This window comes from Dryobates pubescens, chromosome 25 (genome assembly GCF_014839835.1).
Source record: "Dryobates pubescens isolate bDryPub1 chromosome 25, bDryPub1.pri, whole genome shotgun sequence".
In the NCBI taxonomy this organism is placed as follows: Eukaryota; Metazoa; Chordata; class Aves; order Piciformes; family Picidae; genus Dryobates; species Dryobates pubescens.
In genome coordinates, this window is record NC_071636.1 from 15,548,546 (window position 1) to 15,575,711 (window position 27,166).

Sequence of the window (27,166 nt, forward strand, 5' to 3'; positions counted from 1 at the left end):
CAGCTTGAGCCCACACTTTCTAAAAGAGTGGCAAAAACAACAGAGGGTTTCCCAATTTCCCTGTAAACATATTTAAGGAACAAAGTCTTTGCTTTCATAAATAGTTGTATAAAAGTCCAGGTGCATACAGCAGAGCTGTGAAAAGGGCTCTCTGCATGCCTATGGCACGTGTGCAACCCAAAGAGACAAAAAAGAGGTATGCCTTTCTGCACAGGAAGCATGGGGCAACTTCCAAACCAAACTACTCCTCCCACAGCCTTCAGGCAAACACCTGTGGAGAGAGGCCTTTCACAGGCCCTCGGTGCCGATGGTGTTATCTGCTTGCAGGGCAGCTAAGAGCATCAGGCCCAGAGGTGAGCGCTATGCATTGTAAATTGCCCTGCATCCTGCTTTTTCTGAGGAGGTGCTGCTGAAAGGTTTGCTCTCTGCTTCTCTGTTCACTTGTTGAATTACAAAGAGACATTGCAGAATGTTGATGACTCCAATCTTAGTCCCCAAGCCCTAGACAGATAAGTAATGGGGTTTTTTATGTGTGCAAGTTCATGACCTTAATGCCTTCTGTCGGCATGGGATATGGGTTGCTCGCTGCTGCTGAATGGTTGTGCTGTTTGGATGTGGTGCATTTTCCACAGGAACTGGAAACTTTGCATATTTAAGTGCAACTCTGTAACCTCATGCTTTTCACACTGGAATCTAACTCTTGCTTTGATAACATTCCATGACTATTGAAGTTGGAACAGCAGAGTTTTGGGCTATCACTTCTGTATGACTGTGAAATCAGCTTCCAGGGTGAGTGAAGGATGTTCAGTAATCCAGTCCAATTCACTGGAAGTGAATTTGAACAGGCAGTAGATCAGAAATGTTTATTCCCTTTGACCCAAATCTCGAGATGTTTTGGTGCTGCCTTTTTCATGTGTCTGCTGTGCAGATATATTAATTACTTCTAGGCTGGCGCTTTCAAGAAGGAACGTTGGTTCCTCTGACTGCTCAGCTTCGCTACTTACTGCTGTACACAACAGTGAATTAAACCCAAGAAAACTGCACAAGTATTTTTATACCTTCAACCAACCAACACAACACATCCTCCTGCTTTTCTTCCTGCATTAATGCTTACTTGTACTTCTCATCTAAGTCAGCACTACACACATACAACTAGAGAACATCTGAAGACATATCCTTTTCCATGGTTCCTTCCCCTTGAGCACCATTTCATTAAGGTATGCACTGCACTGGACAGATTAAATAATCCTTTCTGCCTTTGTGACATGAGTATTGCCGTGGGAAACTGAGGCAGAAGCTTGCCTCAGAACAACAACCCAGTAGGACTTTAGAGTAAGGCTTCTCTTCTTGACTCCAAGACCTACATGTTCTGTGAGTACATCACAGTATCTTTCCAAATAGCTTCCCTTCCTCCACCTTTACAAATGCATGCTCTGTTTTTTGTCATTAGCAGCCTGCCTCTGTAGAAAACCACCACCACCACCACCAAACGCCAACCATTCCAAACTAATGGTGCAGCTGAGGGCTGAAACACCTTTGGACCGCTGTACCTTATTGCTAGGGGTGTCGCTACAGTTCAGTGGTACCTTGCTAGGAGACAGGACTGTTGGGTGGCAGGTAAAACAGGAAGAGATCAGATACCAGTTTCAGAGTGCTCCAGCAGCAGACCGAGCTAAGGGCCATGAGCCAGGCTGTCTTTTACAACAGCCCCATGGGCCAGTGTGAGCTGGGCAGTTGGGCCCATGGAAACTACTGAGGGAACTGTGAAAAGGGTTGTGACAAAATGGACAGTGTTGCTGTTAGAGGGGACTCAGTGTGTGAAATTGCTTGTCAGTGACTGCCGAGAGTATTTAGTGCTAATCTCTTAATGCTAGAGAAGCCTAGCTGCAGTACTTCTCCCCAGTAAACAATAGGACCCAGATTGGCCTCCTGAGGCCTCTATCCTTTTATTACAGCCCACACAGAAAGCTCATCTGAGAAGGCTCTTTGAGTTAGTCGAGCAAACTCTCTGAACCAGTCTGAACCAGTTCAAATATCACATATGGTTGTTTTGCTTCTGCAGACTTCCTTGTTAGTCCTTGGAGGCTGTGGCTGGCATTTACTTAGCAATAGTTCACGCTGTCAGATGGGAGGGGGAGGGGAAGCCTCTCCTTGAAGATGTCAGCAGGGGGATGCAACAGCGCAAGCAGATATTTGTCGCTCCACACTGCCTCCTTTGTAGTGACTGTCTCTGTCTTGGGTTTTGGTTATACTTGGCTCAGTTTCATCAGCTCAACATCTGATCCCTTTGAAGCAGCTCTGATGATTTACACTTCTATTAATATTGTTTCTAGGTTAGGAATAAAACTCGCTCCATCCTTGCTTACAGGTGAGACCCAGGGTTATTTTTGTGGTCCTGACAGAGGCAACAAAGGAGTGAAAACCCTGCTTTTGTTGGAGTTGCAAGTACCTCGTCCTGCTCGGTAACATCTGATGCTTCCAGCTTAAGCTTTAAGCACAAATTGCTCCAATGCTCTTGTGCATGGTGGGTGAGGCCTCAGGGTGCACTAGCTTCATTTGCAGGCATCACAGTTTATGAAGGAAGAAAATGGTTTAGAAAAACTAGTTTTGAGGGGAAAAGAGGGGAGAATTATTTTGGTTTGCCTAGAAAGAAGAAAGAGGAAGTTCTGGGAACATGACACATGCCCTGTTACAAGGAGGGCAATGGTCAGCTTTTTCCATTTCAAGCAATCCATGTTCATTTGGCTAGGGAAGAATGCTTAGATTAGAACATTGATTTTGCTTGCTCCCCCCAGTATCTTATTTAGTCAGATGAATTGATACAGCATGTCAGTTCTTTCATGGGAGGCTGGGTGAACATTTGCATTGGAAGATCTGAACATAGTGGGTTGTGGCCACAGAAGGAGGGTGGGTTCAGTGGCTCCTTGCAGAGTCCTTACAGATCTCTGCACATCTGTGGTTGCCTCCCTTTCCACAGCATGCTGTCCAGTAGGTTAGCTCCCTGTTATTTCTTCAAGAAAACTCTCCATACACTCTGAATTTTTTCCACAGGTAAAAAAGTAGAACAAGCAAGCAAGAAAGAGCAGTTGACAGACAGGAGAGAGACAAAGCAGACGTGCCTGATGCATTATGGAGCCTGCATAAAGTAAACAGTGGCAAGGTACCAGCTAACAGCTGAAACTGGTTCACAGAGCTTGGGAAGGAGGATGCTTAATGTCCCTCATCCCAAACCCCAGTGTTTTATTGTCCTGTGAAGGTTTTGTGGCTCTGTCTGGTACGCATGTACAGTGCACACACACTTAGACTTGTCTATTATGTGAGGATGGAGCTGCAGAGCTACTGGCTTACTGATAGCTTGGGTAGTTACTTTAAAAGCAAGTCCTAGGAAGTAATGTCAGGTTGAAGCTCTAGAGGTGTATCAAGAGAGCAAACCTTTTCCCAAAGCACAGAAAGAGCAATTGAGTCTGTCTCTGACAGCTGCCACCTGGCATCCTGTTAAACTTTGTGAAACTGCCAGGCATAAATCCTTCCTCATCCCGGAGAGGGCTGCAGATAAAAGAGAAAAAAAAGATGCTTAGAAGTCAGTCGCAGAAAAGCCTTTGATCTTTACCATTAATGTGAACGTTTTTGCTTTTCTCCCATTGTCCTTCTGTGGACTAGAAACTCAGATTGTTTGCTGGAGCTTGGCTGGGTGTAATGAGAACTGCAAATTTATCTTGTTACATAACAGGAGAGAGAGCTGGGAAGGTCTGAGATTTGTTTCCAGAGATTACTGCCCCGCCTGCAGTTCTTGGATCAGCATGTACAGGAGGAGCTGCTTTCTGTGCAAGATGGCATGGAAGCATTAGTTAGTCTCATGACTAAAATGAGCAAAAAGAAAGTAATTGTACGGGTTGGCAGTCCTCTGCAAACTGTTTTGGGCAGGCTGTGCCTCTGGCTGCAGGCGTGTCCCATAAAGTCTCTTAGGAAAAGCTACTACAGAGAAGGCCTGATCCAATAGCCCTTATTAACAGCTCTTGCTTACTGCAGTTAGCCTTGCCCTCAGAGGGAGTGACTGGAGAGCACAGGGAATGCAGCAGCTGAGCGTCTGTGCAGACAATGAGCACAATGCCACAAAGCAGACATCTTAGCTGGTGATGTCCGTCAGCACTGGCACACAGCTGGGGTTTCTTGTACAGCCTGGCTGCAGTTTTGTGATCTGACATTATTAATCTGCCTTTGCAGTAGTGTCAGATCATAGCTAAAGCATGAATCACACACAAGTGCTGAGGCTAATGCTTTCATGTGCACTGGTAGTGCTGCTTAATTAGCCTGTTTTCCTCATTACCCCTCTCTCATGCTGGTACATCTGTGCTTTTTGTGGCTCTATTGTGGACCAGATGCAGGAGGAGACCTTGCTGCAAAGGGTTGAAGTGTACATGACCTGGTTAAAAAAAGGGCAAAAGCTGGGTTGGATCAGCACCTTAAGCTGGCTTGTCACACAAGTGCCGGTAGCAGCCAGACAGAGCACTGCCAGGATGGAAGCATCTGGGAGTGTGGAAGGGAAGGATCTCTGCTCCAACCAGCACTGCCCCAAGAGGCGTTTCATCAAATGCTGGATACAACATGCAGCTTCCAGGCATAGAAATGCTCCTTATGTGTTCAATGGCTTCCATGTGGTTTCAAAGCGCTTTAAAAGAAAGGAACAGCCCTGTCCTCTTCTGGGAAGGAAGTTTTGATTGTACCTCAGGTAACAGAAATGAAGGGAAAGCATGACAAAGTGAGCCAGGCACATGGGCCAAGGTCAGAAGGAGCTCTGTGGGGAAGCCAGAAATAGCACCTTGTGCTGCAGGCCTGTACCTTGGCTACAAACCCATTCTTTGGCCCAGGCCACTGCCAAACAGGGACAAGAACTCAGCCGCTTGTTTCACTGGTGTAAGACAGAAACGTTGCTGGAGACTCCAGATGCTGTTGTGCAGCCACTGGCCGTGCAGTGTCTGGATAGTGCTGCCTGCTCAGAAACAGAAGTGGTTGTTGCAGCCCTTTTGAGATGTCTGCAGAGAGGCTTTGCCACTGTGGCTGGACACCTGCAGGATAATGACTCAAAAGCATTTTCAGGCTGTTGACCTTGTTTTTCTATAAGCAGGCACAGCTCTTAAGTGTCTATGGAGTCAGAGGAAAGCAATTAGCAAGAATGTAAACGTTTGACGTGGAGATGCACAACTTCCACGGCAGTAGGTACCACTCGCCCATAGCCTCTCTCTAGAGCTAAGGGAACCCAAAGGGAGATCGGGGCAGGAGAATTCAGTCTCCCGTGGTAGTTCTCTAGGGGAAAGAGCAATTTTAGATCCCTGAAGCCAAATGCTTTCTCTGCCAGTTCAAGCCTAGTTCCGTGTCGGGATTCTCCTCTCCTGGCCCAAGACGGCTGTAGGGGACAGGTCTGGGACGCGGAGCTGTGCTTCGGAGACGTTTCCCTGTGTTTTTCTCGAGCCAAACGGCCCCCGAGACGTACTTGCGGTACCGAGCACCTATCGCTGCGCTCGGTCCCGGGGCTCCGGAGTAGGAGACGCAGAGGAGCAGCGGTAGATTCCGGCTGCCCCCAGCCCTGCCCCACTGCGGCCCCCGCTTCCCCTCCCGGGGCTCCCCGACGGGCCCGGGAGGCGCCCGGGGGCGGGCAGCGGCAGCGTTAGGACCCGGCGGCGGCGCGGGAGGGGGAAGAGCGCAGCCCGGCGGTTGTTTACCGGGGAGGGAAGAGCCGGGGCAGGTCTCGCCGCGGCGCCGAGCTGAGCTGCGCTGCGCCGCGCGGCCGGGCTGGCGGCGGCTGCTCGCCCTCCGCTCCGAGGATGCTGCGCGGGGCCCCGCGGCGGGCGGCGGCGCTGGGCGCCGTGCTGCTGGGCTCGCTGCTGCTGGCGGCCGCCCGGGGCGCCGAGGGTGAGTGTGCCGCCCGGGGGGACCCGGCCCGCCTTTGTTGTGAGGGACAAAGGCCAAGCTGGAGGGGGCCACACGGGACCCCCTAGGGAGGGCGGGGGACGAGCTGGGGATGCCCGGCCCTCCCGCATGGCTCGGCCTCGTCTCTCCGCAGAGTGCCTCCGCGGCAACGGCTCGTCTTACCGCGGTGGCCGGCGAGTGGCCGCCGGCGGCGCCCCGTGCCTCAACTGGCTGGCGGTGCGGAGCGGCCCCGGTGCCGCGCTCCCGGCAGGTGGGTCCGGGGACCGGGGCGGGAGAGAGTGGCCAGGGGAGCCGGCGGCGGGGTGATACGGGGGGAACGGGGCGCTGAGGGCGCCGGGGCCGCGCCAGTGCCCGCGCTGATGGCCCGCTGCCCACCAGCAGTTGCGGAGGACCACAACAGCTGCAGGAACCCGGACGGCGATGCCGCGCCCTGGTGCTACGTCCAAGGAGCCGCTGGGGTTCCCGAGCGGAGACCCTGCGACATCGCCCAGTGCCCAGGTAGGACCCCGACACCTTTCCCCCCCCCCGCCCCCTTCTCCAGCCAACCGCGGGTCATTGCCCTCCGCAGCCCGCCTCCTGCCGCGGAGGCTTTGTCACCAGGGCGGGGGCCCCCTGCGCACAAACAACTGCGGGCTGTGGCAGCATCACTGCCCTCCCCCGGGAACGGCGCGTACCCGGGGCTCCCCTCCAGCCCTCGCCTGCGTGTGCACATCTGCCTCCCAGCTGTGCCGTGCTCCGCCCCTAGAGTCTTCTATTAGTGCCAGCAAAGGCTTGTGCAGAGCCCCATCGTGTCCCCCCATTTCACTAGTCACTATAGGGCTCATTAACTGTGTTGCAAAAGGCTGAGGTTTGGACGTCCAGCAACAGCAGAGATGTTGGTAAACCACTACCGGGGGTATGTTACTGCAGTCTAAACAAATGTCCTGCTGCCAAACAAGTGCCAGGGTGAATTTCGGTAAAGGTGGGGGGAAAGAACTTGGACAAACCAAGAACCAAAGGGAGTATCCTAAGAAATGGAAAATCTCAAACACTGGGTTCTTCCTGGATAGGGTGGGAAACAGTTTGCCGAGAGATCTGTAACTGAAGCCTGTTTCAGGGAGAGGAGATGTCAGTATTGACTGAAGCCAAAGTAACCACTTGGGGTTTTTGAACTGTTTACTTATTTCTGAGCCTCTCAAGATCTATGCACTCTGCCGTCCCTTGGGATTGCTATCCTTGCATGTAAACACTTTCCTCTATGCATGCACCTGCCCCTTTTCTTCACTTTGATTATTTTCTGCCTGCTTTTCCCTAAAGATGAAGCGAAACAAATATTCTGCTGCCAAGACCCTTACTCAAACAGTCATCAGCTTTGTCATCAGGAGAGCTCCCTGTCCTTTCAGCCAATACACTATTTGCATGTTTAAGTTGTTTGCCGTTCTGGTTTTATGTTTTCAAGCGAGCACCTTGTTGTTGTGTGTGTGTGCTGTAACTCCCCTTGGTACAGCTTCTCTGGCTGACCCTATGTAAGGCCTCTGTGCAGCACAGGGACCCTGATTTCCTGTGTCTGACTACCCTCCTGTGCTTCCATTTCACATTTCACGGAGGACTCAAAATGGCTACAGATAGGAAATCCCCATGGGGTTATTGCCAGCTGTGGGATGAGATCCAAGTGGATAGAGTGTTGAGGTGTGGATGCATACTGTGCACGGCATTTCCACAAGGCAGGGCTGTTGTGTTTAGGACAGGAAATAGATACCAGCATTCCACTGTCACATCTTTTACTATGCCATGAAAAAAGCTGCCTTGAAAAATCTTTCAATGCTGTTGATAGAAAATCCACAGCGCTGGGAAGGACTCCAGGCCATGAGCATGCATCCTTAAGCACCTTTGGTTGGGCCCTGGCTGATAAGGATCTTGCTGTTCTTACACTAGTCAGTGGCTGTGCTGCTTTCAGTGTTGCTCTGACTTTAGCAAGTCCATCATGCTGAAGGAGTTTGCTACATGGCTGCTGAGAGGGGCTGGGTGCGAAGAATGTCCCCAGGTTGTTTTCACACCAGCTGGACTCTCCTTCTATCAGACTTTCTTGTGTCATGAAGATGATAGAAAGAGATCAATAGGCTCCTGGGAGATTTGGGGTGGGGATTCTCATCATCCTGTGCATGTCTGTTGAGCACAGTTGAAGCTGCAGCCTGTAGATCGATCTGTGCAGTAAGGAAAGTCATTGTGCATTCCCTGGACTCATGCCCTGAAGCTGGCTTTCCTTCTGCTGCCTGACTTTGTCTCATCTGTGGTGGTGCCTTGCACTCTTTGTTAAATATGCTCAAGAAGGGAAACTGTGGGGAGGAGAATATTTCTGCTCTGCCTTGGTAGGAGTTCTGCTGACAGCTGAAGGAAAGCCGTGTTCCTCAGTGTACCTGGGAGGTGGTTCAGTGATGCCAGTCTAACTCTATCACACTGACAAGGCACATCTTGTTCTGGAGTACTCATCAGTGCTTGGTGTTTTGTATGTCTCCTTTTCCCCCTCAGAAGATGCTACAGCTGCCACAGCCCCTGTCCCTACAGCAGGAGTTGGTACTTCTCAGGAGGCCAGCCAGGTGTTTGAACCAGACGATACCTTGCCCTCTCGGAGCGAGGCAGCCGCGGTGCAGCCTGTCATTGGCATCAGTCAGAGAGTGCAGATGAACTCCAAAGAGAAGAAGGACCTGGGCACACTAGGTACAAACCCAGGGTTGTGTGATGGATCTCTTCCTCTAATTCAGACAGGGTGGATTTGTTTTGAAGCTCTCAAAGTAGTAGTGTAACTGTCTGCTGCCTCTCACTTTGGGCTTCCCTTTCTTCACAGGCTATGTGCTGGGGCTGATCATGATGGTGATCATCATTGCCATTGGAGCTGGCATTGTCCTGGGATACATCTATAAGAGGTCAGTGGCTATTCTCCTTTGTCCAACAGCTGCTGCAGAGTTAATCCCATCAGTGTGGTGTTCTGTGCCATCTAAAGTTTCAAACTGCCCTCTTTATTCTTGGTTCATATGTGTACATAGGCAGCTTGACATGGGTTTCTCAGGTGCTTCCAGGGGAGGTGAATTTTTGTAAGAGCTGGAAAGGTGCTCTCACAGGAGGTCTCTCATGTGAACAGAAAAAGACCAGTCCTAGCAGGCCACCCATTCCCCTGGGTTCTCTAGTCCAGCTAGTTTTAGAAGAAAACAGCTGGCAAATTCTTTGCTAGTCCTGTGTTGTATCTCATGAAGCTGAGTATCAAACAGCGGGTTTCTTTTGGTCACAGTGCGTTTCACCAGAGCTCTCATGTGCTGCCTGGATTCACACTGAAGTTATGCTTTGTCCAGCCACTTCACTCTGGTGGCCAGAATGCTTCTGTAGCTCAGCAGTGTTTGAGCTCTGTGGTAAGAGCAGGAAGCTTAGTTCCAAGAGACAGGGCAGGATTAACAAACAGCAGTGAGTGATTCTGCTGCAAGCAAAGGCTCAGGCTCCCTCCTCTGGGAGGGCTTGTTCTGTATTTTGGCTGTTTGACAGCAGTCTGACACATCCAAGCAGAAGGAGCCCTTTCCCAAGCTGGGACATGTCCTTATGTAAGTGTTGATAATAAATGTCGATGGAAGGGACCACAGAGGGAGGAGTGTTACATAAGGGGCAAAACACAGAGCACTGCTTGTCGAGGAACCAGGCTTGAGGTGCCACTTCAGAGAGCACTGCCTCTTGTGCTGGCAGGAGCAGCAACCACTGCTGCACGCCTGTAGGCAGCTTTGGAAAGCAGCCCAAATGCTTATGTGCTGACAGGAAACCCCAGCAGCTCTGCTTGGCTGGCATCTCAGGCCCCAGGGGGAGGCAGTGCTGCCTGTCCCACCTTGCTTCTCTTCTCCTGGGGAAGAAGCAACAGGCCAATGTAGAACTTTGTCCAAATGCTGCTTTGCTTCTTCAGTGCCAGAGAGCTCAGAGCAGGGTTCCAGGTTTACTGTTTGTTCTTGCCTCTCAAAACTGCATGTGCAAGCTGGCCCGTGTGGGTAGGTGTGGTGAGAAGCCTTTTGTGGGTTTAGTGCCTTTGGTATGGCTGGCTCTTCTGCAGCCAACGTGCTATTGATGCCACCTGTGTTAAAGCAAAGCAGCTCTTTCTCAGTGCAGATTACAGAGGTGTTGCCTCCCTTAGCAACAGGCTGAAGGCTGAGATGGGTTTGAGGAGCTGGTTGTGGTACTGAGCTGTTAGCTGCAGAGGGCAGGGCCAGCTCTGAAGTAAGCTTTAATACTTTCAGGAACAGCCTAACTTGCTGCACAGGTTGGTTTGCTGCAGCAGAAGGCAGAATCTGACACCACCTTCAGCATTTGTTTCTCTCAGCCAAAGCAGGTTAGAGGAGCTCTTCCCCACAGCACTGGGCTCTGCTCTGGCTCTCTGCTTCCTTGGGTCTGCCCCAGGCAGTGCTGTGGGACTGTCAGGATGTGTTTGTCATCTATGTGGTGTGAAGGAGAACCCTGGCTTTACAGCCCTCATTCAGCAGTAGCAAGGGCAGTGAGCATCAGCCTAAAACTGCCATTCCTGAGGGAGGGACAGGCCTCACTGGGCTGCTTGTTTGTTCAAGATCATAGAATCACAGAATGGGCTGGGTTGGAAGGAACCTCCGAAGGTCATCTAGTCCAACCCCCCTGCAGTGAGCAGGGACATCCTCAACTGTATCAGGTTGCTCAGCGCTTCATTGACCCTCACCTTGAATACCTCCAGGGAAGGGGCCTCACCTACCTCCCTGGGCAACCTGTTCCAGTGTTTCACTGCTCAGGTAGGGAATGTTCCTGGCTCTTTGTAGGTAGCCGAAACATACTTCCTAAAGAGCAGAGTCCTTTCTCTTCTGCTGCATTACCTCTGCTGAGACTCTGCCTGCAAGCAGTGGCACTCAGCCATGCACACAGGTCCTGGTTCTGTTTCTGCCCTAGGGGGAAGGACCTGAAGGAGAAGCAGGAGCAGAAGGCGTACGAGCGCGAGATGCAGCGCATCACACTGCCCCTCTCTGCCTTCAGCAACCCTGCCTGCGAGCTGGTGGACGAGAGCACCATCGTGGTGCACACCAACCAGACGCCTGTGGAGGACATGCAGGATGGTGGTGGCCCTCTGATGGGGCAGGCAGGTACTCCTGGGGCCTGAGCAGCTCAGGCGGGAGCGACACAGGCGGAGCAAAGCCTGCAGCCTCCTGCTGCTGGCGCGGGGTTTGCCGTGTTCATTTCTGTTTCGTTTTCTTTTTGATGAGAGCCAGGTGAAGGTGATGCAGAGGGACAGGACAAGGGCTGTTCATCACCATCTCTTCGAAGGGCACCATTCAGTGCATGAGCAGCTGGGGACTGGTGTGGTGGACCCTGCTGCTTCCTCCCACCTATCTCCATGGTGTGCCAGGGAGCTGGGGGGGATGACAGGCCAGGCTCACCACAGATCCCATAGCCTGGGGTGTGGTCTTGGCTTCCTCTTTTTCTGTTCCTATTTAATGGTGTGCACTGTTACTTAAGTTTCAGCGTGGAACCCCAAGAGGGAGCAGTACTGCAGGGACTGATGGGAGCTTCATATCAGACTTAGCTAGGTAATTACACTCTGATTATAGTTCCTGCCTTTTTGCTTCAGTGGCTGAGAGCTGGAGACACTGTCCAGAGCCCTACTGCTGGATCAGTTCTGGTTTTTTTTCCAAGGAAGGGTCTCAAAGGTGGCTTTGGTCAGGAGCAGTATCAAAGTAGCCCCAGTGTCAAACTTGGAAAAGCTCTTCTCAAGCTCTTGACAAATCCAGGTCTTCCAGGGCTGAGGCCACATCTCCGTGCCCCTGTGGTGCTGCTTGCACAGCCACAGCTGTAGGTGTCCAGGTGGTCTCTGCCTCCTGCTCACCTACACAGACAGGAGACCGAAGGTCAGCAGTAGAGAGTTGTGAAGAAAACAAACTGCCCTCCAGTTCCCTACAGCAGGTTGAGCACTGTGGGCAGGGGACATCCTCTTCCGAATCCCCTGGGCTTTCTACAGAGCCAGCTGTGGAGGTTGCCCTGAGCATGAGGCAGCAGCTCTGAAGGGCAGGACAGGGCTGCCCCTGCCTGGGGCATGGCTCATGGCCCAGTCTCCTTCACATACGCTCAGCTAGTGCAGCAAGACCACTTGCTTAGAGCCTGGCCCTGGCAGAGAGATTTTGTAACAACTTCTATCAGCATTTCAGGGGGTTTAGAAGGGATGGTTGCTGCAGAGGCTCCCAAACAGCACCGAGGCAAGGCCAGTTCAGGGAAACATCTTACCCCACCTGAGGGGATTCAAGCCATTCAAGTCAGTTTTCTAGCCATCTGCGTCATAGCTGTGGGCCTAACAGGGAGCAGCACTTGGCAGCAGGGGTTTTAGTGTTAATGTTTGATTCAGAAAAGGGAAAGGTTTTATTTTTAAATGCCTTTGAATACCATTTCTTTGTAAAGTGTTTTAAATACCTCATTCTGAGAAGGTGCAGATTGTGCTACCTTGTATTAAAGCTTAAAAGCAAAAGGCCTGTGGTTCCTCTGTACTTTCCTCCTGCCAGAGCAGCATCCATTTGCTTGTTGCAGATTTTGAACCCAGAAGGGAAGATGGCACCTCAGCTTGCCAGGCCCGAAGGTAAACCCGTGTAGGCCAGTGCCTCCAGGCACCAGCACTGACAAGGGGCACGGAGCTATCTCCTTGCTGTCACTAGCTTGACTGGGCCTGGGCCTGGGCCTGTTCCTGGAAAGCAGCTGTGGGTGTGAGCTGTGCTGACTAAGCAGGCTGGTCTCTGGGAGTTCTCCGTTACAGCCCCTTCCTGCGGGTCACTTCTGCTTTGGTGCCACTCAGCAGCACTCCAGCCCTCGGGGCCTGGCCTGACAGAGCACAGCAGCTTACAGGAGGGACTGAAGCAGCAGTTTTGTTCAGCTCTTGCCTTAAATACCCCTTCAACCACTTCAGAATAAGAGTTTTCCAACAAGAGGCTGTGCTTTTAGCTGGGGGTTGGGAAAGAAAGATGGAGAGAGGCTTCAAGTTCTGCTGAGTCTTGTCCACCCTTAAACCCACCAACCAACACACGACAGCCTCATGCACTTCCAGCACTCCAGGTACCCAGAGTGTCAAAGACTGGCACTGCCTCTGTAGCTCTGTACATGTGGCAGATCCCTTTGGCCGACTCCAGAGAGTTCCAGATGCTACTGGGTCTGTGGTTGTGCTGTTGCCATTTGGTGACAAGAACAGATACCCAAGAACGTCCCAGCTTCCTGCTCCATTAACAGCGACAACCAGCTCTTGTTTTCATGGCATACACTTACTGCTCTTTAATTTAGTTAGAACGTGGAGCTGTGCAAATCACAGTTCATAAACCCCACCCACATATCACCCAGGACTCTCCCCTTCAGGGGTCCCCTCATAAACCAGCCTAGGAAAGGGAAAGAAAAGGCAAGTCCTATGAATCCTGAATCCACTGGACCCAGTTTTGAGGCTCCTCCCCTGACTCACAGCACAGGGACGCCCTAGTGTTTCTACACCACCACTACACAGACTGAAAACATCCTCCCCCTACACCCCCCTGGTGTCAGCTGCTGGCTGGCCCTCTTCTCTTACAGAGCCATTTAAACTCGGGTAGGGGAAGGAAATCAAAGTAAGAGCAAAGACAAACCCTCATTCCCCAGCAGGCAGTGCCATGGGGAGCACACCAAAATCCAGTTAAACCAAGATGTTTGTGACTGAAGAGCAGGGCTAGAGCCAGCTTTTGTTCCGGTCTGCCAGCCACCTGAGCCACTGCAGTAGTAGCTTTCCTCCTTCTCTCACTGAGGGAGGAAGAAGGGAAGTGCTGGAAGAAAATGAACCTCCCCCCTCCCCCCACCCCGTGCCTCCAAGCTCTGTTTTTTCTCCCCAAAAGCAGGGAACAACCCTGAGGAAGGTTTCTGCTTGGAGAATCAGCTCAGGTGCTGCATCAGCAGCTGCAAGAAGGACCTTCAAAGGAAGCAACTTGCACAGTCTGCAGGGAAGGATGAGGTAATGGCAGCTGAATGATTAGTTCTCTAGCTGCCACTCCTGGGAGGCTGGGACCTTCTCCAGCACTTTTCTGATCATGCCAAGTCCATCCTTTAAGTAGGAGCCTTGGGCATGTCCCCTTGTGCCATTGTCCACACTCAAAATCTGAGCCACTTCAGGCCCCCAGCATTGAGGAGCACCTTCTGCCACTTTGCCACTCATGTCCACAGGCTGAGAGCTCCAGTAGCACTCCTGGACTGTCCCCAGCCAGTGCCCAGTGCAGTTCTACACATTCAGGTTCAGATCATTTCAGCTAGGTTAAGGTTCTTAGGCAGGCAAATTCACTGTGCAGGCTCAGGGGCTGGAGGTGCTCGAGGGGCTCATTTGATGCCTGCCTTGCTCACCAGCAGGTGGGACAAGCAGAGCTCTGTCTTAGTGTTTCTAGGCAGGCTTTTGGAGGTATTCAGACAGGAGGAAAAAAATCCACAGAACCAAACCAACAATTCCTACACGCTTCCCCACAGATAAGGTGTATCAGGAGAGCTGCTCAGTTCCTGGGGCTTTTCACTCCCTCCCCTGATGCACACTGGAGGCCAAAATCTCCGTGGGTTGTTGTGTTAAACGTGCACAAACACACCGACACACACTGTCCTCCTGGGGCTTGTTGCTGGACGTCCAGTGGCCCCATTCAGAGCAGGCAGTGGGAGAAGCAGTTCCAGAAGTGCTGGTCCTTGCCCAGGAGTCTTCTCTAGCAGTTCCCTCCCTGGCAAACAGGCCAGCGTGGCTTCACAGCTTGCAGCCAAGTTCTAAGGCACCACAATAAAGAAGCCTGAAAAGGCCAGATAAAACATTTCTCAAGCCAGAAAAATAGTGTTGAGCAGCTTTCCTAGGTGCAGCTGGCAAGAAGCAGCCCTTGTTGCTTCGGAAACATGCCAGAAATCCACAGTGAACCAGGATGTCCAAGAGGAGGGGTGCTGGGTGGGGAGAGAGAGGCAATGCAGCAGCGCATAGCGTGGTGCCCCATTAATGCCCTGAAGTGGCTGAAGTGCATCTCCCTCCCCATCACTCATCTCAGCTCCAGTGGAGTGGTGCTGGCAGCAGGGTGAGCTGCCTAGGTCGTGCTCTCAGGCAGCTTGTCACGGGTCAGGCCGTACTGCACACTCACGTTGTGGTCCAGCTCCTCCAGCTCGGAGGGCAGGGGAATGGCAAGCTCTCCCAGGTACAGGGAGAGTGCTTCAAAGGAATCTTCCAGCTTGGAAAAGGGAGGCCTAGAAGCAATAGTGAGAGAACATGAGTGGGAAAGGGGAAGCAGAACAGCATCCTATTCTATTCTATCTGGAAAGCTGTGCCTCCAGACCTCCGTCCCTTGCACAGAGGTGTGAGCAGGGACATGATCCCTCCCCGTTCAGCCTCTAAGGCTGCTAAGTTCCCACCTGTCTGGGCTGCTCATTTTTACAGCTGGTGACCAGGGAGGTCTGGTTCTGTTGGAATCCACTTGGCATCAGCACTGTACTGTACTGAAGTTCCACAAATTAAGTATTCACCTTCTGCAGCTGCTGCCAAGGCTTGCCCCTGCTTTCTGCACCTGAGCAGCTCTGAACAATCCTTTACCCCATCAGTCTCAGGAAACTGTTTCAGAAACCTCCACCATTTGCAGGGGTGTCTCTCCCAAGCTGGTGAGCCTGAGTCTCTCCTCATGTGGAAGCCTCTGAGCATTCCCACAGAAGGCTGGCATACAGCCCTCTCCCACCTTCTGTGCAGAGCAATCCGTCCACTAAGAGGACACAGACATATCCTCCAGGCTCACAAAGGAGACAGTCTGCTGGCCCCAAACAGGGGCTCACAAAGGCCAGAGGTACCACCAAGGGCAGCCTGCCTCAGGCCAGCCATAAAAACTGACCCTGAAAAGAAAAATGGAGGGGTCATTGTTGTAGGTGACTCCCTGCTGAGGGGAGCAGAGGGCCCAATATGCAGACCAGACCCACTCCATAGAGAGCTCTGCTGTGTCCCTGGGTAAAGGATGCTGGAGGTAAACTTCCCACCCTTGTGAGTCCTTCAGAGTATTACCCACTGATGGTTTTTCAGTTGGGTAATGATGATGCAGCAGTGAGAGGCTCACAATCAATTAAAAGGGACTTCAGGACCTTGGGGCAACTGCTAAAGGGATCAGGAGCTGAAGTTGTGTTCTCCTCCATCCCTCTGACATTGATGATGGACGAGGAAACATTTAGGAAGAGCCAACAGGTCAACTCATGGCCCTGGGACTGGGGTCATCGACAGGGGGTTGGATTTTATGATCACAGCTCAGTTTACAGGGAACCAGAGCTGCAAGCAACCAATGGGATGCACCTGTCCCAGAGGGGCAAAAGGATTCTAGGGCAGAAGCTGGCAGGACTCATTGATAGGGCTTTAAACTAGATTTGAAGGGGGAAGGGGTCGTTAATTTCATGCTTGCCTGTGACAAACATTGGGGCAGCTCATCAGAGGCAGAGGGATGGATGCTAGCAAGGGCTCTCCACTTGTTGTCCTGAGGCAAGCCAAGGACAAAGCACTGGGACACCCCAAGGGAATCAAGGGGGATTCACCCCAGAGGGTGGCAGGGCCAGCACAGCTGAAGTGCCTCTGTGCAAATGCATGCAGCTTGGGCAACAAAGAGGATGAATTAAGGCCACTGCGCTGCTGGGATGCTATGACATAGTGGCTATCACTGGAACTTGGTGGAATGATTTCTGTAACTGGAATGTAGGGATAAATGGGTATAAGCTCTTTAGGAAGGACAGGCAGGGGAGGAGGTGTTGCTCTCTGTATCAGTGACCAGCTGGAATCAGTGGAGCTCCACCTGGGCAAGGATGATGAGCTGGTTGAGACCATATAGGTGAAGATTAAGGGGAAGACAGGGGAAGGAGATGTTACTGTAGGGGTCTGCTACAGGCCACCTGACCAGCAGAACCAAGCAGATGAAGCACTCCACAGGCAAACAGAGGTGGCTTCATGTTCACAGGCCCTGGTCCTCATGGGGGATTTCAACCACCCTGACTTCTGCTGGAGGGACAGCACAGCTAGGCACCAGCATTCCAGTATGTTCCTGGAATGCACAGATGACAACTTCCTCCTCCAAATGGTAGAGGAACCAACGAGAAAAGGTGCTATGCTGGACCTTGTTCTCACCAATAGGGAAGGGCTGGTCACCAATGTGAGAGTCAGGGATAACCTTGGCTGCAGTGACCACAAAGCAATAGAATTTCAGATCCTCAAGGCAACTGGGAGTATGTATCTCAGGCTTTCAACCCTGGATTTTAGGCATGCAGACTTTGATCGCTTCAGGGATCTGCTGGCCAAAGTGTCAGGGGACAAAGCCCTAGAAGGAAGAGGAGCCCAGGACAGCTGGTCAGTATTCAAGGACCACCTCCTCTGTGTCCAGGAGCAAAGTATACCCACAAGGAGGAAAGCAGGAAAGAATGGTAGGAGACCTGCCTGGATGAGCAAGGAGCTCCTGGACACACTGGCACACAAAGAAACTCTACAAGGAGTGGAAGAAAGGACAGCTGGAATGGGGGGCATGTAAGGAAGCTGCCTGAGCAGCAAGATACCTGGTTAGAAAAGCTAAAGCTCAGTTAGAATTAAATCTAGCCAGGGAGATCAAGGGGAACAGTAAAAATATTCTACAGGTATATTAATGGTAAAAAGAAGAGCAGGGAAGGTGTGGGCCCCCTTAGAAAGGAAACAGGTGAGGTGGTGACAAGGGACATGGAAAAGGCTGAGGTTCTCAATGACTTCTTTACCTCAGTCTTCACTGGCAAGGGCTCCAGCCACACTCCCAGAATAATGGAAGATAATGGCAGGGACTGGAAGAAGGAACTGCCCACAGTGAGTGAAGATCAGGTTTGAGACCATCTGAAGAACCTGAAAGTGTTCAAGTCCATGGGACCTGATGGGATACACTCATGGGTGCTGAGGGAACTGGCAGACAAGGTTGCTAGGCTGCTCTCCATCATATTCCAAAAGTCATGGCAGTCTGGGGAGGTCCCCACTGACTGGAAAAGGGGAAACATAGCTCCCATTTTCAAGAAGGGAAAGAGGGATGACCCAGGGAATTGTAGGCCAGACAGTCTCACCTCTGTGCCTAGTAAGAGCATGGAGCAGATCCTCCTGGAGGTATTGCTGAGGCAGAAGAATAACAAAGAGGTGACTGGGCACAATCAGCACAGCTTCACCAAGGGCAAATCCTGCCTGACAAACCTGGTGGCCTTCTATGACAAGGTCACAACATTAATAGATGAAGGCTGAGCAACTGACCTCATTTACCTGGACCTCAGCAAAGCCTTTGACACTGTCCTGCACCACATCCTGGTCTCCAGGCTGGTGCAGTATGGGTTTGATGGATGGACCATTCAGTGGATACAGAACTGGCTTGATGGCTGCACCCAAAGGGTGGCTGTCAATGGCTCCATGTCCAAGTGGAGGCCAGTGGCACGTGGAGTCCCTCAGGGATCAGTACTGGGACCAGTTTTGTTTAACATCTTTGTTGGCAACATGGACAGTGGCATTGAGTGCACCCTCAGCAAGTTTGCTGACGACACCAAGCTGTGTGGTGCAGCAGGCACGCTGGAGGGAAGGGAGGCCATCCAGAGGGACCTGGACAGGCTGCAGAGCTGGGCCCATGACAGCCTCATGAGGTTCAACAAGACCAAGTGCAAGGTCCTGCATCTGAGTCGGGGCAATCCCAGGCATCAATATAGGCTGAGCAGAGACTGGCTTGAGAGCAGCCCTGAAGAAAAGGCACTGGGGGTGCTGGTGGATGAGAAGCTCAACATGAGCCAGCAGTGTGCACTTGCAGCCCAGCAAGCTGACCACCTCCTGGGCTGCATCAAGAGAAGCATAGCCAGCAGGTGGAGGGAGGTGATTCTCCCCCTCTACTCTGGTGAGACCCCACCTGGAGTACTGTGTCCAGTTCTGGAGCCCCAATTACAGGAAGGATCTGGAGTTGCTGGAACATGTCCAGAGAAGGGCCACAAGGATGATCAGAGGGCTGGAGCACCTCTCCTATGAGCACAGACTGAGGGAGGTGGGGCTGTTCAGTCTGGAGAAGAGAAGGCTCTGAGGAGACCTAATTGTGGCCTCCCAGTGCCTGAAGGGGGCCTACAAGAAAGCTGGGGAGGGACTTTTTAGGGTGTCAGGGAGTGATAGGACTGGGGGGAATGGAGCAAAAATAGAAATGGGTAGCTTCAGATTGGATGTTAGGAAGAAGTTCTTCCCCATGAGGGTGATGAGACACTGGCACAGGTTGCCCAGGGAGGTGGTAGAAGCCTCATCCCCAGAGGTTTTTAAGGCCAGGCTGGATGAGGCTCTGGCCAGCCTGATGTAGTGTGAGGTGTCCCTGCCCATGGCAGGGGGGTTGGAACCGGATGATCCCTGAGGTCCCTTCCAACCCTGACAATTCTATGATTCTAAACCTACCTGCTCTCTGGTTCCAGTCTGCAGCAAATAGCAGCCAGAGGGAAAAAGGCTGGAGGGCAGTCAGCAGGAACAAACTTCTCCCAAAACAGTTTGACATTCAGGCCAAAATCCAGCGTGCGCGGCAGGCAGTCGGGGTCAGCATAGACCTGGCCGATTATCTGAGGAGAGACGAGAACAACACTGCCAGAGTGCTAACAAGGAACAAGCTTCCACCAGCCAGGTGGAAGTGCTTCAAAGTGCTAGGGTGAAAGGGAAGGAGCAGAAACGCTGTTCCTGCCTTCCAACAGCACCAGCTGCACAAGGTAATGAGCAAGGCCCTGCATACACCCTTCAGGTGACACCTTCTCAACACCTGGCCATGCGGCCACTGCTGCTGAGGAGGGCCCAGACACCCTCTCTTTATCTCAGGGTCTTTGCTGGAAGATACAGGATGATGTGCACTTCTCAGAGAGCTCAACAGTGTCTGACTGCTGGGTTGACTCCTGTGCTGCACGCTGCTGCAGATGATGCAGCCTCTTCTGATGGCAGGTAATCGACACAGTATGCACCACCATCCCACCTCTCCTCTCTCACTCAGCCTTACCATACCCCCAGCAAAGCTCCTGTCTACAGAGCCTGGCCTAAACCATGCTGTGAGGTAAACAGCTCAACCGAGGTTGAGTTGCTGTGTTACCCAGCTGGAGGGCTGGGGCAAAGGGAAGGACAACCCCAAGCAATGCACAGGAGGCTGCAGGCCAGGGCAGAGGAAAGGGCTGGGTGAAGCAGACAGAAGCCCTGCCCCAGCACTCAAGTCCCAGTGTTCTCCCACCTGCCATGGGGCACTCCCCACCTCCAACACTGGGGGACTCAAAGGAAGCCACAGCAGAGAGCTGCGAGGGAATCTGGCTTCAGACAAGGGCCACGTCAATACCAAGTCACACGGGGAAGAGGCCTGGGTTCAAAGCCTCCTCGGGTATCACAAGAAGGGTGTTATTTATAACCACCCAGGCTCTGCTGTGCCAGTAGCTCAGCAGGACAACCACATCCTGTAACTAGACAGCAGAACGCCCGCTGTGTGTTTTGGCAGGGTGAGCTCCTTATCTCTTTTGAGTCTGTAACTTCTTTTTTTAGCATCTTTATTTTGGAGACAAGGAAAATGTTCTCATGCTACCCACCCCTTTGTCTTGCTAGAGGAAGCAATTGTTTGAGCCCCATATAGAGATTCTTCAAGTTCCTAAATCTATTGCTCACAACCACAAGATTCTCCGAGAGGAGGGCCCAGTGTAAGCAGAGCTCCAGACGAGGCCACAAAGATTTCTGCACAGACATTTTCTTTGTCCCCTTAACCCAAACACCAAAGATGAAACGGTGCTGATGACCTTGTAACTGCTTTGTTACCCACTCACCTAAAACCCTGCCTTTCACCTGCATTTCCACTCTCTTACACATCTTGCAGCTTTTGGGTGGTGCTCTCTGCAGACAAAAGAGCTGATGGAACAGTAAGGCTGCACCTCGTTTACAAGATAAGCCACCAGCCTTCGGGCTGCAAGCTTCATTAATTCACCTGCAAAGGGGTTTCATTTTCTCAGTCTTTGCTGTGAAGCACCACCCCTGGGGAGGGCCTGGATGTGCTGAGGTGATGCAGCTGATCTAATGAGGCAGTGGCAAAAGGGAAGAGGTCTACTTTCAAATGGATAGCAGGGCTCAGACAGAACTTGAGGGACTTCTTTTATAGCTTCCCTCAGTCCAGGAGAAACCTCTGTACTACTTCCAGTCCAGGAAGAAGCTCTCTCAAGGCAGTTACCTTCCTTGAGGGAACAGAGGTGAGGGAAGGTTGTGCTGCCAGCCCCATTCCCTGTGCTGTCAGGTCACAGACTTCATGCTCAGAAGTGGCTGGTGCCTGTGTGTGCAAGGAGGTGGCAATGGGGAAGAAGCCCATTAACACCCTGCTCTTACCTCACAGAGGACAATCCCAAATGAAAAGATGTCCACTGTCTCATCATAGCTCTGTCCTGCAGAAAACATAGGACATTCAGCTCTGTGACAGGCAGTTCCCCATCCAGCTCTTGCAGGAACTGCCAGTCCAAAGCTTAACCAGGCCCATTCCCTGAAGGGCTCTAAAACAGGAGAGAAAGCAAAGCTTAAACCCGAGCAGGCTCGGGTGCCCCAAGGTGTGCACCAACTGCATCTTCCTGTCCACCTCCATCACCTATTATAGCCCTGCTGCTGTTGTCTCCTGGGGATGGCACAGAAAAGCTTTGTGTACCAGGATGCTAAAAGAATAGCTGTGGAAAGCTCTGCCCTTTCCTAGGGACTGCATCTCAGCAGTGCACAGTGTTCAGCCTCCCCAGCAGGCAGCAAGTGCCCAGGCCCTGCTGCAGCCACTGCAGAGGTAATAAATTACAGCCAGCAGCAGCAGCCCTTTGGGAAGCAGGCTGGCTGCAGCGTCATTCCCTGCACACAGGCATCCCCTGCCAAGCCAGTGTCTGGTGTCCAGCCTGGCTTTCAGAGGTGATGTCACACTGTGCTGCCCTCCTGACCAATGCCAGCGCTGACACAGGCTCTGAGGAGCCTCGGACTCCTGCAGGGGCTGCAGGTCTTGGGAGGAGGAAAACTGAATGGCACACAAGGAAGCAACATGAGGAGCTGGGGGAAGAGAAGCCCAGTCCTCCCTTCCCTGGTGGAGCATGTTGGCCAGCACTGGTATGACAGCCAAGCAAACTGCCCCACCTGGGCAGACAGACCTGCTCAGTAGCAGGAAATTGTTCCTTGTGCTTCACTCCTGCAGGGGCATTTTTCCCCTATGGATCAGGATTTGTCCTTAATGCAGCTGAGGGCTGCATGCCAAGAACCAGATTTCCCTGCACTTGGACAACCCCCACCCCAGTCCTGAGGCTTCAGCAAACCTGGCAGCAGATGGCTCCTCCCTGGGCCTACACAACAGCACACACAGGCTTCACCCTGGAGTCTAACAACTCCTTGTCTCAAGGGACAGCTCCAAAGCATGAGGCTGTAACTGATCTCAGGTCTTATTTCAGGCCTTTTTTGTCTTTGCTGCTATCTGGATCACAGCAAGTTCAGGTCTGCTACCCTCCTGAGGAATCCTGCTGTGAAGCCAGAAATGTTACCTGGGCTGGGACAGAGGCTTCTCAGGTCAGGTCCTGTGAGAGCAGTGCAGCTAAGGCCCCTGTGTGTATAAATAAGCTTGGCTCCTAGCACGTCTGACCCACAGGCTCTAATAGGTTTGCCTGCTGCTCGGGCCCCAGAGCGCTCAGTAATCCCAGCATCCCTGGCATGGGGCACCCTGCCCCCCACCCTGCCCCTCACCATTGAGCATCTCAGGGGCCATCCAGTAGGGGTTGCCCACCACGGTGTAGCGCTTCCTCCGGTCGCTCTTGCGCAGGCTCCGCTTCTTGGCAGAGGGCTTCTCCAGACTGGGCTTCTTCCTCTCCTCCACGATCAGCCGAGACAGCCCAAAGTCAGCCACCACCACTGTCCTGTCCTGCACCAGGGGTTCAGGGCAAGCCACTGACTCCTCTCAGCTCCCATCAGAGCGAAGAGGCTGCAGCTCCTGTTCACTGCCCTTTACACAGGGGTAGAAGTGCCAAGCTTTCCTGCAGCCAGATGAGTGTAGCAAACTGTCTAGGCATAGACACCCACCTTGTGATCCCAACTCATCATTGCCTCTCTTTGTTGTCTTGTTTCCTATGTGGTTGCTAACACTAATCCCACCAACCTGGCTACACTTGCCAGCACAAAACTGGGCCTTTTCCTTCAACCTGTTCCACCTGGCCAGGCATTCAATCAGACTTTCATCCTGTGCTAATCATGGAATTGTCAGGGTTGGAAGGGACCTCAAGGATCATCTAGATCCAACCCTGCTGCCATGGGCAGGGACACCCCACGCTAGGTCAGGTTGCTCAGGGTCACATTCAGCCTGGCCATAAAAACTTCCAGGACTGAGACCTCCACCACCTCCTTGGGCAACCTGTTCCAGGTTCCTAATCGTGGGTTCCAGCCAAGCAGACAAGGGCAAGGCCTGAGGGAATGAGGCTACACAAAAATCTTGCAAAAAGGGAGCACACAACAGATGTGCACACCCCCCACACCTGTCTGAATTCTTAGTGCCAATAAAAAAGTCATCAAAGGGTTAAAAGAACAGAAGCAGCAGTAAAGAACATTTCACAGCTGAGACAAGGACCAGGCACCACCTCCTGTAACGTGACTGCTCACAGGAAATGCTGCCACAGGAAACATAAGAGAGCAGAAGGAAGGAACAGTGAAAGCTACATCAGCCTGGAAAATCCTGTGTGCAGATGAAGCTCTCTTGTTTAAGGCACTAGAAGGCTCTCTGAAATCAGTTCCACCTTGACAAAAGAGGGAATATCAGGGGAAGGAGGGGAGAAGCATACTGTGAGAAACAGGGCTGTGGCTCACCAGCTTGATTAGGCAGTTGTGGGAATTCAGGTCTCTGTGAATGATGCACATGGAGTGCAGGTAAGCCTGGCAAAGAGGGAGAAGACTTGGTGTTAGGGGTTCCCAGTGAGTCAGTCCCTGCATGCTTGCAGAGCTCAACACCAGACACTAGCAGTCTGGCAGCCCCCACAGGCCCTCAGACACCGCCTCAGCTAACCCTGGGCCCATAGGTTTGCTCTGCAACAAAGGGACAGCCAGAACTCACCATTCCCGAGGCAATTCCTTTGGCAAAGCTGACCTTCTGCTGCCAGGGAAACGGGTCCTGAAAGACAAGTCCTCAGTGGTCAGGGACCGTCTCAGCAGCCAGCTACAGGGCCTCTCACAGCAGTCAGAGTACAATGGGACAGCCCCAGGAAAAAGGGGCTTAGCTGCCTCAGGCCAGCTACACCCAAGAAGCAGCTCTTCCACAGCTCCACAGGAGAAGACTCAACAGCCTACTCCACAAGGGCTGGTGCGACCAACACCGTACTGTCAGTCTCGCTGAGCGGAGGTCTGCTAGGCTCCCATACTCACTGCACTGCGGAGGAAGTCCTTCAGAGTGCCCCCCTCGATGTACTCAGTGAGCAGATTCAGCTTCTTGTCTTTGTACAGCACCCCAATGAACTTCAGCACGTTAGGGTGATCCAGGCTGCGCATCACCTTCACCTGGCAAGCAGAGAGCCCACCCCAAAGCTCAGCCTGGAACAAGGCCTGACAGATCTGCTCTGTGGTGACAAGCACTGCAGTGCTGGAGGTGCCCTCCAGGGATCACAGTGAACACCAAATCCCCAGCCTCAAAGCAGTCAGTTAACTGTTGCATCTTTGTTTTCACGCTGTGCAATTAATCCAATCTTAGTCTCTAAGGAGAGCACCCTTGAGCTTGGCTGGCTCAGGAGACAGGAGCTGGCTGGGCAGCTCTCTGGTCTGTGCTGCATGTGGCAGGGCTGGAGCAGCAGCATAAGGTGTTCAGAGAGCAGCCTTTAAGCTGAATCTGACTTCAAAAATCACAGTAGGCAGCCAGCAAGAAAACTGTTTAGCAGGAGTATTGAATATCTGACAGAACCCAGCCCTCATCATTCGTTTTTATGCACAAGGCTCAAGGGATGAATCCTTCATGCACTGCACAGCTCAGTTTGCCTCCGACTCAGCCTGCTTCTTATCACTGAAAAATTAATGAACTGGGAGCTGAAGCTCCAACTATTGCTCAGTGTGAGTGAGTCACACTTCACTGCAGCAAACACTCAGCTCATGTCAGCTTTTCCCTGTGTGATGTCTCCCTCTTCAGTGCCTTGATTCTTGCCAGGTTGCTGGCATGATCACTCTCTCTCTGGAGAAGATGGAAGAGAGTTCCAGCACGCTCTTGGCTCAGACACTCTGTGAAATCTTGCTCCTACCTCTGTCAAGAAAGTCTTCTGTGTCTCCTCATCACAGCGAATCAGTTCCTTCATCACCATCACCTTTCCTGTTGCTTTGTGAGTCACCTGGTGGAAATAGAAACCACAACTACAGGCAAGGTTCAAGGACACGTAGCTCCACTGCTTTTGCAGCTCCTCTGAAGGAGAGGATTACATTCCCTTCCATCCGGAGAGGAATATAGAGGAAAGTTCAGAGCCCAGGCATTTGCAGAAAACTGCATAAAATGCACTGAAACAAACTACCTAAAACTCACACCAGATCAGCAAGAACCAGAGCTGAAGTCTCCATCTTAGTCTAGGGCTGAGCATGTACACAGGCTGTCAGAGCCTCTGGAGGCACTAGTTCCACTCCTGTGCATGCCTCAAGTTCCCTTGCAGGAAGCTCCTGCCCAGCAGGGATCCAGTCAGAAACTAAAGCAAACAAGCCCAAACTCCATTACTGCATGCTTTGGTTTCTTGGAGGTTCTGAAGTCTGGTGATTTCTGATGAGCTTATCAAACTTGCACGCAAGTGGAAGTGAGATGTCAAGGCAGGAAGCAGTTCTGTTCCAACTGCTCCCGTGCTCGTTGTGAGCAGTGTGTTGTGACCTGCAAGGAACGTCCCAGGATGGTGGCAAACAGACAGAAATCCGCCATAAACACCAGGAGTGCCATAAACATCGTGGAAGCATTTCCAGTTCCTCAAGAGCTGTTTGCCTGTATCCAACTAGTTCCTGGTATTTTGCTGTATTCTAGGGGCATCTTTTAACCAGCTCTGCCTTGCTTGCATGGGGTGCATGAGTAGAAGAGGTCCACATTCTGACAAGCAGGTTTTCCTGGAAATCCTCTCTCCTGCAGCTGCTTAACTTGCACTGCTCGGTTTCCCCGGGCTCTCCAGGTAACTAAGCAATCACCATCTCTCTAGAAACACCCAGAACAGTCAATGCAAAGCTGAAGAAAGGTGTCACTTTTAGCCTTCTTAACCTTTAAAATCCACAGCCTTTGAGAAAACCTCCAGAACACAAGAGCTGGTTCCTGCATTTAGGAAGCTCCTAAGCTCTTGCAAACACTGTGGCATGCCAGTACTCTTTGCAACCATGGAACACAGCAAGGCTGCTAGAGGTGGAATGCAGATGCATGGGACAACACAGCAGGAGCAAGAGTACAACATCCTTCTGCTCCTGTCTGGAATCAAGCACCCAGGTATGAGTAGTGAGCCAGGAACACTACACATTTCAGCCAGGGACACGAAAGCCAGGGACATCTGATACCCAAAGATAAAGGGAAGTGAAGAGACAAAGACAAAGCTAAGTGGAATTCTGAAGCTGACATACCAGCAGAACTGAAACAAGTGTCATCATGAAACTCCAAGGGGGCAATCTGAGCTCCCAGAGCATGCACCAGAACAGGAGAACTAATGGGTAACTCGAGCAGAAACAAAATGCCTTTGTGCCAGTAACTGTGGGGACGCAGATGACGAAAGCATGCGACAGAGGAAAGGTTCTGCTTACCTGGACCTGTTATTTCTCTATGAGCAGAGGAGAAGAGAAATATGCCCATTAGTGTGGATCAAAACCATTGGCTTTGTAGCACTGGCTCACCACCTCCCATGGAAGCACCAGATAAATATGGTGGCTGGACACCTGAGTCTATATAGGTGCAAGGAGAGAAGTCCCATAGCGTGTGAACAGCAACCTGAGTGCCGAGGAGCTCTCAGCACCTAAGCAAGGCAGAGGAACTTGCCCCTGATGCCGTCAGGGATGCTAAGACAGGAGCTGCTGAAGCTCCCCAGTCACAACCAAGCTTAAATACAAGAGCACTGCTATTAATGGAGACTTCAGCTGGGAGAGTCATGCAAGACCTGACTGCTGCCACCACAAAGACAAGCCACTGAGGCTCTGCAAGGGGGTCCTGGGGAGATGACTGCACCTTTCCAGAGCAAAGATGCTCGTAGGAGGAAGTGGAGCTTGTTCCACATTCTCCTCAGCTCACCCAGGTGG

General features: G+C 52.0%; 2 protein-coding genes across 7 annotated transcripts in view; one reads left to right on the forward strand and one right to left on the reverse strand.

Moving 5' to 3' along the window:
• The first annotated feature begins 5,666 nt into the window (after positions 1 to 5,666).
• PIK3IP1 (phosphoinositide-3-kinase interacting protein 1) lies at positions 5,667 to 25,184 on the forward strand. Of its 4 annotated transcripts, none has more exons than XM_054173316.1 (7): positions 5,667 to 5,910; positions 6,062 to 6,178; positions 6,307 to 6,426; positions 8,440 to 8,625; positions 8,753 to 8,831; positions 10,849 to 11,039; positions 25,077 to 25,184. In XM_054173316.1, the coding sequence occupies exons 1-7, from the start codon at positions 5,823 to 5,825 to the stop codon at positions 25,151 to 25,153; spliced, it is 858 nt and encodes a 285-aa protein (XP_054029291.1). In that variant the 5' UTR covers positions 5,667 to 5,822; the 3' UTR covers positions 25,154 to 25,184. The 4 variants fall into 4 exon arrangements, with proteins under 4 accessions (XP_054029291.1, XP_054029290.1, XP_054029292.1 ...); XM_054173315.1 differs by having other exon boundaries at positions 5,669 to 5,910; positions 8,437 to 8,625; XM_054173317.1 differs by lacking the exon at positions 25,077 to 25,184 and having other exon boundaries at positions 5,671 to 5,910; positions 10,849 to 12,414.
• Positions 13,759 to 27,166, reverse strand: part of LIMK2 (LIM domain kinase 2) — a 32,775-nt gene continuing 19,367 nt past the window's right edge. For 2 of the 3 annotated variants that reach the window (XM_054173313.1, XM_054173314.1), the window contains 8 exons: positions 25,168 to 25,254; positions 24,308 to 24,439; positions 24,000 to 24,056; positions 23,756 to 23,821; positions 22,646 to 22,820; positions 21,275 to 21,330; positions 19,340 to 19,497; positions 13,759 to 15,150 (listed from right to left, as the gene is read on the reverse strand). In XM_054173313.1, the coding sequence (XP_054029288.1) occupies positions 14,994 to 15,150; positions 19,340 to 19,497; positions 21,275 to 21,330; positions 22,646 to 22,820; positions 23,756 to 23,821; positions 24,000 to 24,056; positions 24,308 to 24,439; positions 25,168 to 25,254 (888 nt within the window). In that variant the 3' untranslated portion in view covers positions 13,759 to 14,993. Of the gene's footprint in view, positions 15,151 to 19,339; positions 19,498 to 21,274; positions 21,331 to 22,442; positions 22,821 to 23,755; positions 23,822 to 23,999; positions 24,057 to 24,307; positions 24,440 to 25,167; positions 25,255 to 27,166 lie in introns of those variants that run through there. The other variant, XM_009910957.2, reaches the window with a different exon arrangement.

What these genes read in the sequence shown, in the direction of transcription:
- PIK3IP1 (XM_054173315.1), top strand. Translation starts at nt 5,823, where the DNA reads ATGCTGCGCGGGGCCCCGCGGCGGGCGGCGGCGCTGGGCGCCGTGCTG. An exon ending in CGGTGCCGCGCTCCCGGCAG is followed by an intron (nt 6,179 to 6,306) that starts GTGGGTCCGGGG and finishes GCTGCCCACCAG; the next exon opens with CAGTTGCGGAGGACCACAAC. An exon ending in CTGGGATACATCTATAAGAG is followed by an intron (nt 8,832 to 10,848) that starts GTCAGTGGCTAT and finishes TTTCTGCCCTAG; the next exon opens with GGGGAAGGACCTGAAGGAGA.